Source organism: Thermobia domestica, chromosome 7 (genome assembly GCF_964235325.1).
Source record: "Thermobia domestica chromosome 7, izTheDome1.hap1.1, whole genome shotgun sequence".
Lineage (NCBI taxonomy): Eukaryota > Metazoa > Arthropoda > Insecta > Zygentoma > Lepismatidae > Thermobia > Thermobia domestica.
The window spans coordinates 218465604-218483133 of NC_137460.1; the positions used below are offsets into that span (position 1 = coordinate 218465604).

Here is a 17530-nt window from a genome sequence, read left to right on the forward strand (position 1 = left end):
TTAAAAGCAATTATTGGTGGTGATAATTCCTAGTGATTGCTTTGGCCTTTTAATCCCAAAAGTGATTCCTGAGATCTTTTCGTCCATACATCTAGAGAAATATGCAGAAATTTATCAGAAATATTTTCTATTTTTTTCTCGATGCTTAGAATTATTGTTTCGTTTTCTATATTACGAGAAATAGTGCCCCTAGAAGGAATGTTTCCCTCTGGCTTTATGTATTTACAAACTTCGTGAAATTTATAGCTTGTACAAGGTCTAATGCAAAACCATCAACAGCCACTAGATACACAAGGGCTTCATTTATTTTGTTTTCTGGATTGCACGAAGTAGGGCTACTCATTTTCTCTACTGGCTTCATCATGCTTGTTGTGTGATTTTCTTTATTTCTTCAAAGGTCCTGTGATGTTTTGTGTGATTTTCCTAAGTGTGATTAATTGTGTAAATGCATTAAATTATTAAGAATTGTAAATTGTCTACTTACTCATTAATCACCATGTGTTCCAAAGAATAAAGCTAAGTATTGACTTCGATTACCAGTACACAATTATTGGGCGAGTACTTCACATTTTGGGCTTCCTTCTATAGTCTTGTATAGATCTGTAACTTGCTTCTTGACGCGAACTTCCATGAATAATAACACGGGTGCCATTATCGTCCCTGCCTACCGCATTGTGGGCATAAGTTGTTGACTTTTTCCTCAAAAAAAAAAAAAAAAAAATGTCCAGGGCACAAGCCCTTAGAACCACTCTTTCATTATTTTCTGTTTATAAAGATATTTGTTTTCCGTAAACTCGAAGTCGGCTGACGAGAATGTCGAATGCAGTTTCAACAGTCCTCCCAGCTCTGCTTAGACGATAGTTGGAAACACGTTCACCTCCTGTTAGTCCTCTTCTTGCGTACTGTTTCATCATATATTGAGTTAAGGGAAACGCATGATCTGCAACAAAGTCATATGGGAATACATCGTTTGTGGTGGGAAGTGCTACAGGTTGGGATATTCCAAGCATCTTGTTCTCAATGGCATGCCTGAGCGAACAATTTGCAAACAGTCCTCTATCCGATATACGTCCATTGCATCGCATATCAACGTAAATAAATTCATAGAAGGCATTTATCAACGCAAGTAATACAAAGCTATGATACCCCCAGGAATTCCAAAACTTTGATCCTTTCTTGTTCACATTACGAACTCTCACGTGTTTGCCCCCTCCATGTAGCGGACCGTCATCGTCGGGGAGGGGGTGGAGCTGAGAGGGCGGCTTCATCATTCATTCATGTATCACCCCTCATCTTCATATCGTTGCAGGCCCTCTCAGCCGCGAATACCGCTACCGGACTCGCGGGTGGTTGGTGGGAGTCGGGAAGAGGCAGGTCTAGTGGACGTCTTCCTCCACTTGGGGAGGACGTGCACCCACCCGGCCTACTGTTGTCTGCGTCCAGTGTATGTGTTGTCCGGAGTGTTGAGTCTTTAAAAATATAGATTAAAAACAAAAAAATGAAAAAAACAAAAAAACCTATAAAAAACAAAAAAATTGAAAAAACTAAAAAAATCCTATAAAAACAAAAAATATTAAAAATACAAAAAAATCCGCACCATTAGTTTTGTTTTGTTCTTCCTGGGCTGGTGGGGGTCTATCTTTTTGTTTGCCAGGTTCTTTTGTTTTGTTTATCTTCTTCTTTTTCCGGGGCCACGCGTTTTTGTCGACGGGAATGGTTTTTGCACTTCCATTCCCCTTGACCGCGTCGGCCCCACGCTGATCCTAAGGTGTTGGGCGTGCTGAAGGGATGGCCAGGGGGTAGCGTTATTTCCCCTATTAACGCCCCGGTGTGACCTCACACCCTTTTTCTTTTCAAAAATGTTCATTAAATTTCACATTTTTATGGGTAAAAACACTTTAAACTCTGATCCGGGCTCTCCCTCACGGAAGAAGCCCAAACCAACTGAACCTGAGATAGTGGAAAAGACAAGTATCGCGACACCTGTTGTCCGGTATCTTGTAATAAAAGATAAAGACGTTGATAGTGCCAATTCTGATGCAAACCGTCCGAGTGCTATTAAGGGCTTGTCCCCTTTTGTTATTCATAAAGTTATCACTTACCATGCCGGACAGGTTAAAGATATGAAGAAGTTGCGTAATGGCACTTTATTGGTGGAAACGACAGACGAGAGGCAAACTGCGAAGCTACTTAAGTTAACATCTATTGGACCGGTGAACGTGTCAGTCGAACCACATCGTATACTGAACGTTTCCAAAGGGGTAATATCGTGTTGGGATCTCCTCAATGCAACCGAAGAGGAAATTAAGTCGGAGTTAGCGGACCAACACGTTATCGACGTAGCTCGAATCAAAAGTAAGAAGTCAGGTGAACTTGTCGCCACCCAGTCCCTGATTCTTACTTTCAGTTTGCCCACGCTTCCGGAGTACGTCAAGGCTGGATACTATCGTTTGAAAGTTCGGCCGTATATCCCTAGTCCTTTGCGGTGCTTTAAATGTCAACATTATGGGCACACCAGCACCTCGTGTAATGCGAGTGCTGCTCTTTGTGCGATTTGTGGCCAGGGTAGTCATGGTGCGGAACCCTGCAAAGCGGCCAAGCCCTTCTGTGTCAACTGCAAGGGTGAGCATTCAGCTTGGTCACGGGACTGTCCAGCCTTTCAGCGCGAGAAGCGTATTCGGGAACTCATGGTTGTTGAGAAGATTTCTGCTGCTGATGCTAAGCGTCGTCTGAAAGAAAGCGTCCCTCCTTCGCTTTCTGTTCCCTTCGCTACTGTTGCAGCTAGTTCCCGAAAATCTGTAGCCACCCAGACTTCCGACGTTTCCACCCAGACAGACTCGCTCCCACAGAATAGTTGTGCCACGAAGACCCCGGTTGCAACGACAAGCGAGCTTCCCAGAACCCCACGTGTTTCTGTTAGTGGTGCTCTTCGGCGTACTCCAGCCCAGCGCCGATCACCTTATATAGCCGGACTTAAACTTAGCCAACATATTCGCCGGCTGAACGAGACTGTTCTCACTCCCAAGAGAACAAAATCTACGCCAGTTCGTAAGCCTCCTGCCGTTTCTCTGAAATCTGACATGGTGAAGGACGAACTTATGGATTCCGATTGGGCTGTTATTGGACCCCGTGGGAAAGTTCGCCTGAAACGTTAATCCTTCCCAGTATGGCGCTTCTTCAGTGGAACCTCAATGGCTTCTGTGGTCACCGTGAGGAATTGATCCAACTGCTAACTGACCACTCGCCTGTACTTCTCTGCTTGCAGGAAAACCATTTTAAGACTACCCAGTCATTTCTTCTTTCTGGGTATACTATGTATCGATGTGACAAGCCAGACGCTGCCCACGCTGCTGGCGGCGTGGCAGTCTGTGCCTCCGATTCTTTGTATTCTCAGCAAATTCACATTGTGTCCCGACTGCAAGCCGTTGCGGTGCGAGTACACTTTTCTCGCCCGCTTACAGTATGCTCATTGTACGTTCCTCACTCAGAAGCCTTTACAACCGCCGATCTGCTTCAGCTCTTCCATCAAATTGAGCCGCCAGTCTTGCTTGTAGGAGACCTTAATGCCTTGCTTGTAGGAGACCTTAATGCCTATCACCGTCTGTGGGGTTCTGTTCGTACTGACGGACGTGGCTGCGAGGTCACCGAATTTCTTGAGGAGAGTGGCTTGCTTATCCTTAACGATGGCAGTCCTACTCATTTCTCCACTGCCCATGGCACATATTCTTGTATCGACCTCTCCATGTGCAGTGCTGGTCTCTTGACCTCATTGACCTGAAGAGTGCATCCTGATCTTTGTGGCAGTGATCACTTCCCGTTGTTTGTTGAAGGTCTCCCAGTTACTCCTCCTTTTCCTCCCCGCCGCTTCAATCTGAAGCGTGCTGACTGGCGTAAATTCCGTGAGCTCAGTGAGTTTCATTGTCGTGATGATCTCCCTGTAGCTGTTGTGGCTGAGGCTTTTGAGCAGACTGTTATTGATGCTGCTCATGGTTCCATTCCAGAATGCGGTGGCGACGTTTCTCGCCGGCGTGTTCCATGGTGGTCTGCGGAACTCCGTGAGGCTATCCAGGCTCGTCGGCGCGCTCTTGCCACTTTTAATCATCATCCCACAGAAGACAATCTTCAGCAATTCCGCATTCTACGTGCTCGTGCTCGACGTCTGGTAAAGCTCTCGAAGCGCAAAAGCTGGAAGAATTACGTTTCGTCCATCAGTAGTCGCACACCTATGTCAACTGTGTGGCGTCGGGTTCGCTCCCTAAACGGATCCGCTTCTTTACTTCTTGTCCCAGCCTTAACGGTGAATGGTGTTCTAGAGACCAATCCCTCAGAGATCGCCAATATCTTGGGCCATCATTTTGCCACTATCTCTGAGTCAGATCACTACCCACCAGGCTTTGCTCGTTCACGTCCTCAGCTGGAGCGAAACCCGTTAAATTTCCGTACCGCCAACAGTGAGGACTATAACGCTCCTTTCACGCTCGTTGAGTTCGATTCTGCTCTCCGCGAATCGTCCAATACTGCTCCCGGGCTTGACCCTGTTTCCTACGATATGTTGCGCAACCTCTCCCGCGATTCTCAGCTTGCATTATTGCAGCTGTATAATCGCCTCTGGGTTGAGGAGTTTTTTCCACCTGCTTGGTGTGAGGCCCTGGTTCTTCCCATCTTAAAGCCAGGGAAAGCCGCAACTAGTCCCACGAGCTACAGACCCATTGCTCTCACGAGCTGTGTCTGCAAGCTGCTAGAGCGAATGGTCAACAAGCGCCTGGTGTGGTATTTGGAATCGCATTCCCTCTTCAGCAAATTTCAAAGTGGATTTCGTCGTTTCCGCTCCACTACCGACAATCTTGCTTATCTTGAGGGTGAAATTCAAGACGCCTTTCTCGACGGCGAACATCTTGTTGCTATATTTTTCGACTTAGAGAAGGCGTATGACACCACATGGCGTTACGGAATCCTAAAACAATTATACGACTGGGGTCTTCGTGGGCATATGGCCCACTTTATTTAGAATTTTCTTCACGAGCGACACTTTAGAGTGCGTGTGGGCTCTACTTTGTCAGAGCGCTTTGTACAAGAAAATGGTGTTCCACAAGGCAGTGTTCTTAGTGTCACGTTGTTTGCTGTCGCAGTTAACAGCGTTTTTTCGCAGATCCAGGCTCCTGTGTCTGGTCTGCTTTATGTTGACGATCTTGTCATTTTCTGTCGCTCCCGCCACCTTCGCGGCATTACTCGACAGCTTCAACTGACTCTCAATCGTCTCGTTCGCTGGTCGAATGAGACTGGATTTCGCTTTTCCACCGAGAAATCCCAATGTGTTCACTTCTGCCGTCAGTGTACGTGCGTTGTTGACCCAGACTTGTACCTCGATGGCACCCGTTTGTCATTCGTTGATACAGTCCGTTTCTTGGGTCTGGTGTTTGACCGTCGCTTGTCGTGGGCACCACATGTACGAAATCTTAAATATTCTTGTCTTCGAGCTCTGAATCTCCTTCGTGTCCTTTCCCACCGCACGTGGGGTGCTGATCGTACTGTTCTACTTCGTTTATACCGTAGTCTAATTCGGTCCAAGTTAGACTATGGCTGTATTGTCTATGGTTCTGCTCGTGCTTCTCTGTTACGACAACTTGACACAGTGCATCACCTGGGTATTCGTCTTGCTACTGCCGCCTACCGAACAAGTCCCGTCACCAGCCTGTATGCTGAAGCCAATGAACCTTCGTTAGTATATCGTCGCAGTAGACTACTCCTTAATTATTCTGCGCATGTGCGTTGTATTCCAGATCACCCGTGTAGACCATGTCTCCGTGGTGGTCGGATATGCGAGCGCTATGCTGCACGTCCTCGCTCTACACGTCCATGGTACATCCGTGCGAGCGAGAGCTTTCTTGCCGACGATTTCGTGTGGCCCTCTCTTTCGTTGGTTCGCTTTTGTGCTATTCCACCATGGCTGCTTCGTCTACCTCGAACTGATTTAAGTTTGTCTCTGCATTCGAAACAGCAAACTAGTTCCCAGGTGTACCAGCAAGAGTTTGCCGCACTGTTTGATCAGTACTCCGATTTTAGTGTGTTTTTTACGGACGGTTCTAAGGATGGGGATTCTGTAGGCTGTGCCTTTGTCACGGACGAGGGCAGCTCAGAATTCCATTTGCATCGCCTGTGTTCCGTGTTCACTGCAGAATTGACTGCTCTTAAGCTTGCCTTAGACCACGCTCTCACGCTTTCGTTACGTCGTGTGCTTGTTTGCACCGACTCTCAGAGTGTGGTTCTGAGTCTACAGAATGTCTTCAGTATGAACTCTCTCGTGCAGGACATTCTTGTGAGATGCCATCACTTGCAGCAACAGGGTAGTGTCGTCGTTGTCTGCTGGGTGCCGGGTCATGTCGGCATCCGGGGAAACGAACTTGCTGATACTGCTGCCAAGAACGCCGCCTTGGCCGGGGTTGCACTGGAGCATAGCCTTCCCTGCTCCGATCTTCATTCGTATTTTTCTAACTTGATGCGCTCTCACTGGCAAATAGATTGGGACCAGGCCATTGACAATAAATTGCACGCAGTCAAGCCACTCCTAGGAGAGTGGCGTACGTCCTCGTCTGCTCGTCGTCGCGATGAAGTGCTCCTGGCGCGTTTGCGTATCGGACACTCTCATCTGACGCACAGTTACTTGCTGCGGAGGCGGAACCGTCCGTATTGTGAGGAATGTATAGTCCCCCTGAGTATTCAGCACATTCTTGTGGAATGTCCTGAATACTCAGATCTCAGAGAAGGTTTCAGATTGCCTTCTGCTCTTGCCCGTGCTTTGGGGGATTCAAGTGATATGGTTCGACGGGTACTTGAGTTTGTTCATGCTTCAGGGGTTGCTCACGTTCTCTGAGCTGTTTTAGTGTGTTTCCACTGTTTTATTGCTGCTGCATTTTTAATTTCTGTTCGCTTTTATTGTGTTTCTATATATTGTTATTGTTATATGTTTTAATTTATTTATTGTTTTATTTTCTTTTTTTTATTGCACTTTATCTTTTAATTTCTCTAATTTAGCAGCAGTTTTGTTGTTCCTATTCTTTTAACCTTTTTCTTTCCATCTTTTAATTCAGAGCAACCATGTTTATCGTGACGGGGACATATAGCCTAGCTGCTGACGTCCCCATTACCCCCCCTAATCATTCATTCATTCATTCTCACGTGTTTGCCGTCGATTGCCCCTAAGGAATTTTGTCAGATTCCCTTGCACCCGAAATCCTTCTGCGACTTCTTCCCATTCCATTGCGTTTCTAGGTGGCTATCAAAAAATAAATATATATGTAATGAACGCGAGGCAGAAATATTACATACGTAAAACGGTTAACCTCAGCACATATAATAAAATATAACTATTTCCAGTATATCTTACTAGTGTACTTTCATTTTGAAAGTATTTTGTGTTTTACTAATTGCCTTTGAAAGAGTGAGATCGCATGATCCCCTGAGATGTACTGGTAACCCTTTCTCTCAGCCGACCTACAGTGGGGTGGAATCCGAAAAATCTGGTGAACAGTAAAAAAACCAATCTAGTTGAGTATATCTTAAAACATTTGAAGTACTGAATTCCGTTGGAACATCTGTCCCATTTTTGTATCTGAAAGATGCATTCATTTGATTCTTTGGGGTTTTGCGTCCCTTTTCAGCAACGAGGCTATAAGAGACGGGACCTACAGCTTAACATGGCATCCGAACCACATGAGAACCCAGCGGGATTGAAAACTGGTCTCTCACTCCGAAGGCGAGTGCGGTAACCGTTTAACCACAGAGGAAATCAGGCAGTCACTTGAAAAGCGTCGTTTGCCCGTTTCGGTTGTATTGAACGTGAACGTGAAAATAATAGTACTATGGAAAGTATTATAAATATGTTCAATTTCTATTGAGATATTCAAAGTGGAAACAATGGATAATGTACGGAGAATTATAATAGAACCAGTGAAGCTGATAACAAAAAGCTGACATTATCATATCATTGAAGTTAACAGAACATGAACAAAATATATTTCAAACAGTTGGTAATAGTTACCTACAGGAAAAGTGGGAGTCGGGACAAACTGTCGTATATTTGGTAGGAAGTGTGAATAAGTAGTAGTAGGTCCTTTGAATGGCATTGGCAGTTATTGTGGCATTGATTGTTAAAATGTTTGCTGCGCTTGAGCGATAACTGCAGTGATGTCTGTTTTCTCTCTGGGAGAAGCCAGCCACGAGAAAGACGAAAACATCCAGCCACCAGAAAGAGTAGGTTATTTCTACTTTCTCTTGTTTCAGAACTGTACAGTCACTTGCTTCTTAAGGATCTGAATTAGCGCATCTTCTCTCTCCGCTCTCTTTCTAGACCGGCTAGTTGTTTGTTGATCCTTTCTGGAAGCCTGAGTTTGCAGTTCATCATATCCATCCCCAGGATCGGTTTATGCTGACTCCATGCTATTTGTAGTTTTTTTTATATATATATAATTTCCAAGAAATGAAGTGTTTCAAAATAGACGTATTGTTTCCGTCCACTTGCCCCAGAACCACTTTTCTCAGTCTTCTGTTTCAAGATTTCCCTGGTCTCACAAGCACGAATTCCTTTCTATTTGTTATGGACTGCAGCCGTTAAAAAAATGAATTTGCTAAAATGTACGATCGCGCGATCGTTTTTGTGTATGTTGTGCCTGAAAGCGTTCCGATTTTACAAGTACTTGGTTCCGGTACATCCATGACTGACCTTCATTATCAATATAGACTAGGAATATCAGCCATCTGAAACATCATAAGGCAGGCATGCATAGCTATATGGAAAGAAGTGAATCCACTTTGTTTTCCTAAAATGACAGAGATTTTGGCCAGAAACTGCCTCTCAGTTTTACGAAAGATCTAATTTTCCACATTGTCTGAGGCCTATAGATAGGAAGCACATCAGAATCATTAAGCTCGTGGAAAGTGGCTCTCTGTATTACAGTAACAAACATTTTTTCTCTATTCTGCTTATCGCCTGTGATGCATCATATAGATTTGTTATCATTGATGTAGGTGCAAAATGGGAGACAGATTCAACTGTGTTCAAGGAATCATAATTTTTTAAAGATTTGAAACAGAGAGCTTGAATATTCCTCAGGCACAACAATGTTACACAGGATTTGATGAACTAATATCTTTTGTATTTGTGGCTGAAAAAGGGTTTGGACTTTCCAAACATACGCTGCGACCATATGCTGGTAAACTTTTAAGTGTAAAGAAACGTATCTTTAATTACAGGCTTCCACGAACACGGAAACTCATAGAATGCTCTTTTCTAATCCTTGCAAACAAATGGCATATTTCCACGTCTATCGAATGTTGAGGTAGCATTTCCCGAAGACATTGTAAAAATACGTATTCCATTGCTAAGGTATTCACCCATTCTCTCAATTGAAGTACCAGCAAAAATTGCCCCTCATTTCTTTAGCATTTACTGTGTAATTATTTGATCCCAGTCGAACTGTTCGCAACGCAGATTTGGAACTTGCTTCTGGACGCCAACCTCCAGCAATAATATTGTGGGTGGCATTATTTTCCCTGTCTATGGCATCGTGGGATAAATCGTTTACGTGTTCCCAGAATAATTGTGCAGGTCGCAAATGGCTGGAACCACTTTTTCATTATTTTCTGTTTTCAAAGACGTTGTTGAAAGTCAGCCGATTTCGAATTTTTGAAAGACCAATCCTCCTAGCTCTGCTTAGACAATAGTTGAAAATACGTACAACTGCTAGTAGTTCTCTTCTTGCGTACGGTTTCATTATATATTGAGTTAAGAGAAATTGCGAGCGATATTTCACAGTAAGGGTTGGCTCCGTTCTTTCTGACCGCTTCATCCAACAAAATTGTGTCAATCATGGTAGTGTTTTGAGTGCAACTTTGTTTGCTGTTGCCATCAATAATGTCATGTCTCATATTAGCATACGTATTCGTGGCCTCCTTTATGTTGATGACCTTACCATCTATTGTTCCCGTGAAATCCGCCCATGTACTCGCCAGCTTCAACTTAACGCTGAATCATTTATACACTTGGACAACACAGATTGGGTTTGTTTTTCTGTTCAGAAAACCAGGAGTGCTCATTTTTGTCGGTTACGTACATGTGTTTCAAGTTCTGACCTTTATTTTCGTGGAACATATTCTTCATTTCGTAATAGTGTTCGATTTCTTGGCGTGCAAGTCGACCGTAAAATAACTTGGTGAGAACATGTGCACGATCTGAAATATGCTTGTTAGCGAGCGCTGAAAATTTTATGAGTCCTAAAATGGATTATGGATGCGTGGTTTATTCCTCCGCTCGGCCATCTCTTCTACGTGAGCTGGATACTGTCCATCATCTTGGTATTCGCTTGTATATAGGAGCTTTTCGTACTAGCTCTATAGGTAGCATGTACGTTAATGTACATGAACCTTCTCTTCGTCATCGCAGGAGTTGTTTGATCTTCCGTTATTTTGCACGACTTAAAGCACTTCATTGTCACCTTCTTTCGCTCTTGAAGCGAGTGAACGCTATCGTCGCTATGCGGTATTCCCTCATGTCAGCCGACTTTTTTGGGATTCGTGCATTAGAACTTTTACTTGAATTAGCTCTTGGTGCACCCGATTACGAATATCAGTAGGAATTTCGCTCTTTGTTACAACACTATGCTGACTTATTTTGCTATTTTTTTAAATACCGATTGCTCGATACAGGAAGATATTTTAGTTGTGAGTTTGTCTCTGGCCCTGCCAGTTATGATTACCGACTTCCGTCGTTTGCATCTATCTTCAGTGCTGAGCTGCTTGCTATTATTGAAGCCTTAGATCCTGTCTGACTCCAAGTGCCCTTACCAGCCTTAGTAATGTTTACACTAGGCATCTTCTTGTTCAGCAGATAGTGTTTAAATGCCACTCCCTACTTGGTGCAGGCTCAGTTGTCCACTTTTGTTCGATTCCTAACCATGTTGGCATTCCTGGTAATGAATAGGAGGATTCTGTGGCAAAGGATACAGCTCTTCCAAATGTTGCACTCATGACACCCTACGTTGCAGTGATTTTTACCTGATGTTGACCTCTGGTCTTCAGCAATGACAGTCGGAATAGAATTTTGCCCATGCCAGCAAATTGCATGCCATTAAACCACGCGTCGGAGTCTGGACCTCCAATTTCCGTCAGTCTCATCGAGAAGAAATAGTTTTAACTCGACTGCGTATTGTGCACAGTTATATAACGCATCCGTATCTTTTACGTGGAAATGCAGTTCCGGGAATGTGTTTTTTGTGGAGACCTCTTATCTATTCGTAATCTGCTTGTCGCTTGCCCTGCTCTGGCTCGGATCAACAACGTTACAAGTTTCCAGAAGAGCTACACTCGCTGCGTGGTGACGACACACGTTTTCTCCATGGACTGCTGCTGCTTTTAAGAAACATTGAGTTTTTTTGCATGCCATCTAATTTTAGCTCATGTATGGATGTTATTTTCTTGTATTTTAATTAACTTCTTACTACTTTTACTTTTGTTGATTTTGTGTTTCATTTCGTTTTATAATGAGCTATTGTTTCTTTCGATTGGGAGATCACAAACTAAACTTGAAAGAATTTGTATTTATACCTTTTGGGCATCTAAGGCTCAGGCCGGGATAAGGGAAGGAAAGGATGTGGACAGGCAGAGTCCCTGATCTTGTACAATCTACCATCCCATCATTCATCTGCTGGAACTAAAGTCATAAGGGGAACCTCATCAGGTAGTGTGAACGGAGCAGTGTGATTTATAGGTATCAGTATAAAGAAAATGTTATATATAACACTTACGTAATACAATATTCCCGATTTGTATCCCAATGAACGCTTTCTTATCCAATTTCTTCGTCGACCTCCCACTTAACGTGAACATCTGGGCCAATTCGTCATGTAAGAGGCGTCGGAGCATATTATTGATGAGCCTTCTCTCATCACGAGTACCAGTACTGATTAACATTTGAACCTGAAAAAATGCAGATATTTAATGATTCTATTTTTCACAATAAGCAACTACAAGCTTACATATTACATGTAAGAGACTAAAGTTGTCTTATTAAGCACTATCCTTTTCCTGTAAAACGTGTTTTTCTCATTCACATTAAACAAACCTGGTTATTATAAATTTAAACCTAGAGAGTATAAGCTTGCAGAGAAGGCTGTTCTTAACCACATAATTGATTTAATGCGTGGTGTATTGTGATTATTTATTTTGTTCATTGCTGCAACAATTTCACTGTTCAAGAATTTGCTAATCACGAATCAGTCAACTTATTTTAACAATGGAAAGTGTGGAAAATAAATACAACCCTTTACTTTACAATTGCTATCTAGCGCCTAGTTTTGAAAGCACATCTGTGAAATTTTTACTAGATGTATACATCAAGATTAGCTTTCATTTTCTGCCCATAAGTCAGTAAAGGCAAATTTTAAGCTATCTCACTTGAAATAAACAGGCGATATGAATGTCATTAATTGTTCAAAGAATAACGCGTTTGTCAAAATCATCCAGTGAGATTTTTGCTTTTGGTTGCGGTCATTTCTATTCGAAATAGTAAAGCTCGTTCGTTTTTTTTTTGTTTGTTTCGCTTACTCATATCACGTCTAGTATACTTACTGAATCACCAGTAGCTTCAGATAAACGCTTTTGCGCTTGATTTATGTTAGTTCTCAGCACAGCACGAAAATAAACTTTGAACCATCCTCTTACGTTTCGCAAAGATAAGAGATCACTATTTCCCTATAAATGTTTAAAAAATGTATTTAGAAAAAAACAATGCAAACGTTACTTTCTGCCCCATGAGCGAGGTATGTTGTAACTTACAATGGAGTAAAATGTAACAAAGGCATACAATTTTATCCAATGCTTATTATAAGATACACAAAAATTAAACATATGCAAACTTAAATACTCTACGAGTTTTGATATATTGCAAGTATAATCTATATGTCCTATATGTTTTATTATACATAGGTATGTATATAAACTTCGGTTTAACAAACATGAGTTAAGAATAGCAAGCAGTAAGTCTAAATAAGAATTGTAGGTGAAACATAATAAAATCTAGAACTCAACAGTCTTTAGTGATCAGTTAAATGATAACAAATTTTTATAACTGATCAGTAACTAAATTAGCTTTCTATTTAACTACATACAACTCCTTAGTTCTAAATATGGTAATGAACACCATCTCTGGAAATTCAAAAATGAAATGTAGTATATGAAAAGGAAAATGTTTCAACTTCTATATAGGGTAGAAGATTCACATGTAGACTAGGATAATTAGGTTACTAACTGTTAAGAAATAAATGTTATTAACAAATCAGAGTCAAAGAAAGTAATGGTGTTTCAATGCTAAAATTAACAATCTTCATGGCAATTCATCTGAATTCGAATTGCCACAAATGTAATCGCCCTGTTTTTTGCTATTGGCTGTACAAAGATGAGCCAACGTTTTTCAAACACGGCAGTGCAATGCATTGTATCCATGTTTCCTTTGGCTTGGTATTCAAAAATACATCACAGCAAACAAGACAAAGCGATTATTTTTCAGACTAATCGTTTTCAGGAAATAAATTTCTAACACTTTTCTTGGCCTTCTTAGAATTCTTCTTTCCGTCTTGTATGTACTTCCTGAATGGAGTGTCTGTCACTACTTCAGATTCTTTTCTTTGCCTTGATATAGTATTCTGTAAAGCTAGTTCAGGAGTTGGTCGTACAATGTGTGGAGAATATATCACCTTATCTCTCGCTTCTTCCCTGGAGGGACCTGGAATGACTTCTGATTATCTTTCATTCCTTGTCGGAGTTTCGTCGTGAGGACTGGATTGCTCTTCAACTGTTGAAGCTGCTGTCAAGACGACAGAAACGGTAAAAGGAAATTTTGGCATATTTGTTTTAAGAATAAGACTGCATTCTCTGATATTTTATGAATCAGTACACTTCGTGATTGAAATAGAGCATTGATTTGATAAAATACTCTAAAAGATATTTAATACACAACAAACAAGCTTTTGTGTACTGGTTGTTGAATTCTTTTAAAACAACCTCTTAAGCACTCTTACGGTGATCTTCGAATACTCAAAGCACTCTTGCGGTGGAAGTAGTGAAGAAGCACGTCCCAGTCCTCGAGTACACGAACAACGCATTGATGAAGAGAGAACAACCTTATGGAACTTAATTTTAATATTTTCATTTTTTCTACGTTGGAATATTCTTATAAGTCTTGTAGATGCAAGCATCATTTAGCACTATCCAACACGTAATTTGAGACCGCTCGAAGGAGCTCCTCTGGGATCTCGACAATTTAGAACATGCCTTGATCGCAGCTAAGACTGCAAAATGGCAAGTACGTTTCACTAGTAAAACCTTTTAAACATCCTCTTGAAGCGTAGTGAAAAAAAAAAAAAATTGTCCCTATTATTACATTAGCTCCATCACTTACAATGCCTAATATTTACTTCATATGTTAATCAGTAAAACGTCTTCGGATCTTAGTCATTCTTTGAAGCAGTTGTATAAAATCAGTATTATTCAAATTAAGTGTTACCCTTTATTTAATTTTAGAATATTTAATATTGGCTAGCTGAACCTGCACTGTCTACACAGCGCATCATTCACATCTCGGCATGAATCTCCTTGTCATTCCCTAAAACACCGGTACATGTCCCTTTAGAGAAAGAAGTGAAGGACGAATGGACTTACAAAAGGAATATTCCTATAGAGGATTTTTATCTTAACACTATAAAATTATTATTGCCATCACTTTCCAAATCAAAGAACCATTACAAATATACTTGTTCCTTTCATATACCTTTCTCAACTCATACATGTACTATGTCATTATTTTTTGTCAGTATTTGGAAATTGACCTTTCATTGAAGTATTGATTTAAAACCGAAATATGTTATGAAACAATCAAACACTTATCTCACAAACTTATGTAAAGTATTAACATTATTACAGACACCATATAACTGCAAGCAAACACACTTTTGGGAAAGGTTTTCATGCAAGATTAATAAAAATTTATTTACATTAAAGAAATATGCTATTTAATATTATGCACTTTTCCTCACATAATATTCATCTACAACACCCGAGTTTCACGTTTACCCAACTGTGAGTGATTGTTTTGTTTAAGGCGATCTCAATGAAACCCAAAATATAGAAGTATTACAAAAATATCCCGAATGACTAATGTCTTGGGCTTCTGCTATCACAATTACTCGGATACAATTTAGTTGCAAGCACATCACATTGTCGTATACAACAATCCATGGGCAAAGACGTCCTGATTGTTAATGTGTACTTACAATTTTTAATTCGTATGACTTGATCCTGGATTTCTATTATGAAGGTCTCAATCTCCCCAAAGATGCACTCATGTGTCAGTGACTTTTTGCTCATTGTTGTATACATGTGTTCGACAAAGATCCTTCGTATGTTCCTCATGTAGTTCCTTGAAAGGTAAATTTAACACATAAATTTGAGATTCATTCTCCGATGTTAATAACATTCACTGTGGGAATTTCTTTGTTATAATAGAACTTCTCTGCAGACAACATTTTTTGTATAACATCCTGTTTCTAAGAAACCTTGATTTTTTGTACTTGAAATGTAGACCCTGATGTTCTCTTTCTTCTTACATCTAGAGAAAGCTACATATAATTGACCATGAGTGAATACAGGTCTTGCCAACAAAATTCCCGCACAATCTAATGTCTGTCCCTGTGCTTTATTTAAGTGCAAAGGCTATTTTCACAGGAAACTGATGTCTGCTAAATACAAATGGCAAATCTGCTGATGAAGATGTGAGTGTTATTCGTGGTATAATAGCTACGTCTCCTGTATTTTTGCCAGTAATAATTCTAGCTAATAAAACATTCTTTTCCAACTTCTCTATCACTTGTCTTGTGCCGTTGCAAAGACCTCGAGATGTATTCAAATTTCTCAGAAGCATAACTATTATTCCTACTTTCAGAATAAGGCGATGAGGCGGCAATCCTAATGGAGTTAAAGTGTTGATAAATTCTAGTGGATAGTCTAATTGCTCCTGTGGGTAATCGCATTCAACACTATCCACGCTCAAATATACACATTCATGTCCTTCAATTCGTTTTAGAATTTGCTCATTCACAGCATCAACATTTTCATTAGTTGGCGCCAAAATCACTCGAGATCTCATTTTTTTGATATCTTGTAACGAGATTGAAGTTCCGAAAATGTCATCAACAATGTTCGAATGAGAAATAATATCTTCAGGAATATTAACACTTTCATTTCCAAATATAGTGGTCTCATTGAGTTCACCATTACCTAACCTAAGAAGCCATTCTGAAAATTCATATTCTTCTGAGGACAATCTCTGGTTTACATTCAACTTCATGCATATAAATGAAGACCACAAAGTACTTCTCTTAATACACTGCTCAATAATTTGTAATTTCGAACCATGTTTCACTACAGGCAAACATTGTCAAAAATCACTACCTTTCCACCAAAGGGACTTTGTGAGTTCATTATATTTTTAAGAAATCTATAAACTACATCTAGAGCGAACCTTGATGCCATAGTTACTTCGTCCCATTTTGCTCTTTGTCCACTATTTTCGTTAATTTATTGAAAGTACACTCTTCAGAACATGGACATCTTAGACCAAATTCAGCACATGATTTGCGATACAAACTCAATGTGTCCTGAATATCGAGTAGAGCAAAATTTTCTACTTCATCACCTACATAGGTTTTCAAAAAGTCTTCCATCAGTCCACTTTTGTACTTATTCCATAAATTCTCTGGATATACTGGATTGCAGAATACAAATATCAATGCTAATAATTGTCGTAACTGCTTTGGCATCCTAAACGACACTGCTTCAGTCATACATCCCATTCTTCATCATCTTTTAAGAGATTTCGTCTCCTTGCTGCTTCTTTAAATGTTTCACAAACAACTCCATCCACAGTCTTCAGCTCATTGAAATTATGAGGTCCTTTCACATGCAGCAGCAAAAGCCGTAGGTGAAATTTTTCACTTTTCATTGGACTCACAGTGTACATACGAGTCACAATTCTATTTTCACCTCTTTGTCTTAGCTTCCATTTACCATTGTAAAACACGTAATATTCAGAAATCTCTGTATAAAGGTACTTCATTGCATTTTCATCTCTTCCATTCAATTTAAAGAAAGCGGTCAGAGTAGTATTTCTTCGAGCGGCTCTCTCAAGTGCTACTTCTTGATTGCCAGCTTGAAAATACATAGGTTACATTTCTGGAAGATGAACAGCTAATGTGATGACATGGTGAGATTGATCGTCCATTTCAAATTGAAAAAGCCTCCAAACAGCCTCAGGAGCACTAATATATCTAGTGTTAAGAAACATTTTAATTTCATCCCAATCCATGACTCTATTTCCCTCTCGTGTAATTTCTACATTTGCACAATATTGCCTCTTGTATACATATTTGTACAAATACTTTGCACATTTCACTCGAACAAATCTCAACGTTGATATGGCAATTGT

General features: G+C 40.7%; 2 protein-coding genes across 2 annotated transcripts; both read right to left on the reverse strand.

Moving 5' to 3' along the window:
- Positions 1 to 15742: 15742 nt before the first annotated feature.
- LOC145689548 (ATP-dependent DNA helicase PIF1-like) lies at positions 15743 to 16393 on the reverse strand. Its single transcript, XM_081763725.1, has one exon. It carries the CDS (start codon positions 16391 to 16393, stop codon positions 15743 to 15745), a length of 651 nt encoding a protein of 216 aa, XP_081619851.1.
- A 492-nt stretch (positions 16394 to 16885) lies between these two features.
- Positions 16886 to 17266, reverse strand: LOC145689549 (uncharacterized). Its single transcript, XM_081763727.1, has one exon. The coding sequence runs from the start codon at positions 17264 to 17266 to the stop codon at positions 16886 to 16888; it is 381 nt and encodes a 126-aa protein (XP_081619853.1).
- Positions 17267 to 17530: the final 264 nt, after the last annotated feature.

Bases quoted from the DNA above. Each gene is read 5' to 3' on its own strand.
- LOC145689549 (XM_081763727.1), bottom strand. From the start codon at position 17,266: ATGTATTTTCAAGCTGGCAATCAAGAAGTAGCACTTGAGAGAGCCGCT.
- LOC145689548 (XM_081763725.1), bottom strand. From the start codon at position 16,393: ATGAAGTTGAATGTAAACCAGAGATTGTCCTCAGAAGAATATGAATTT.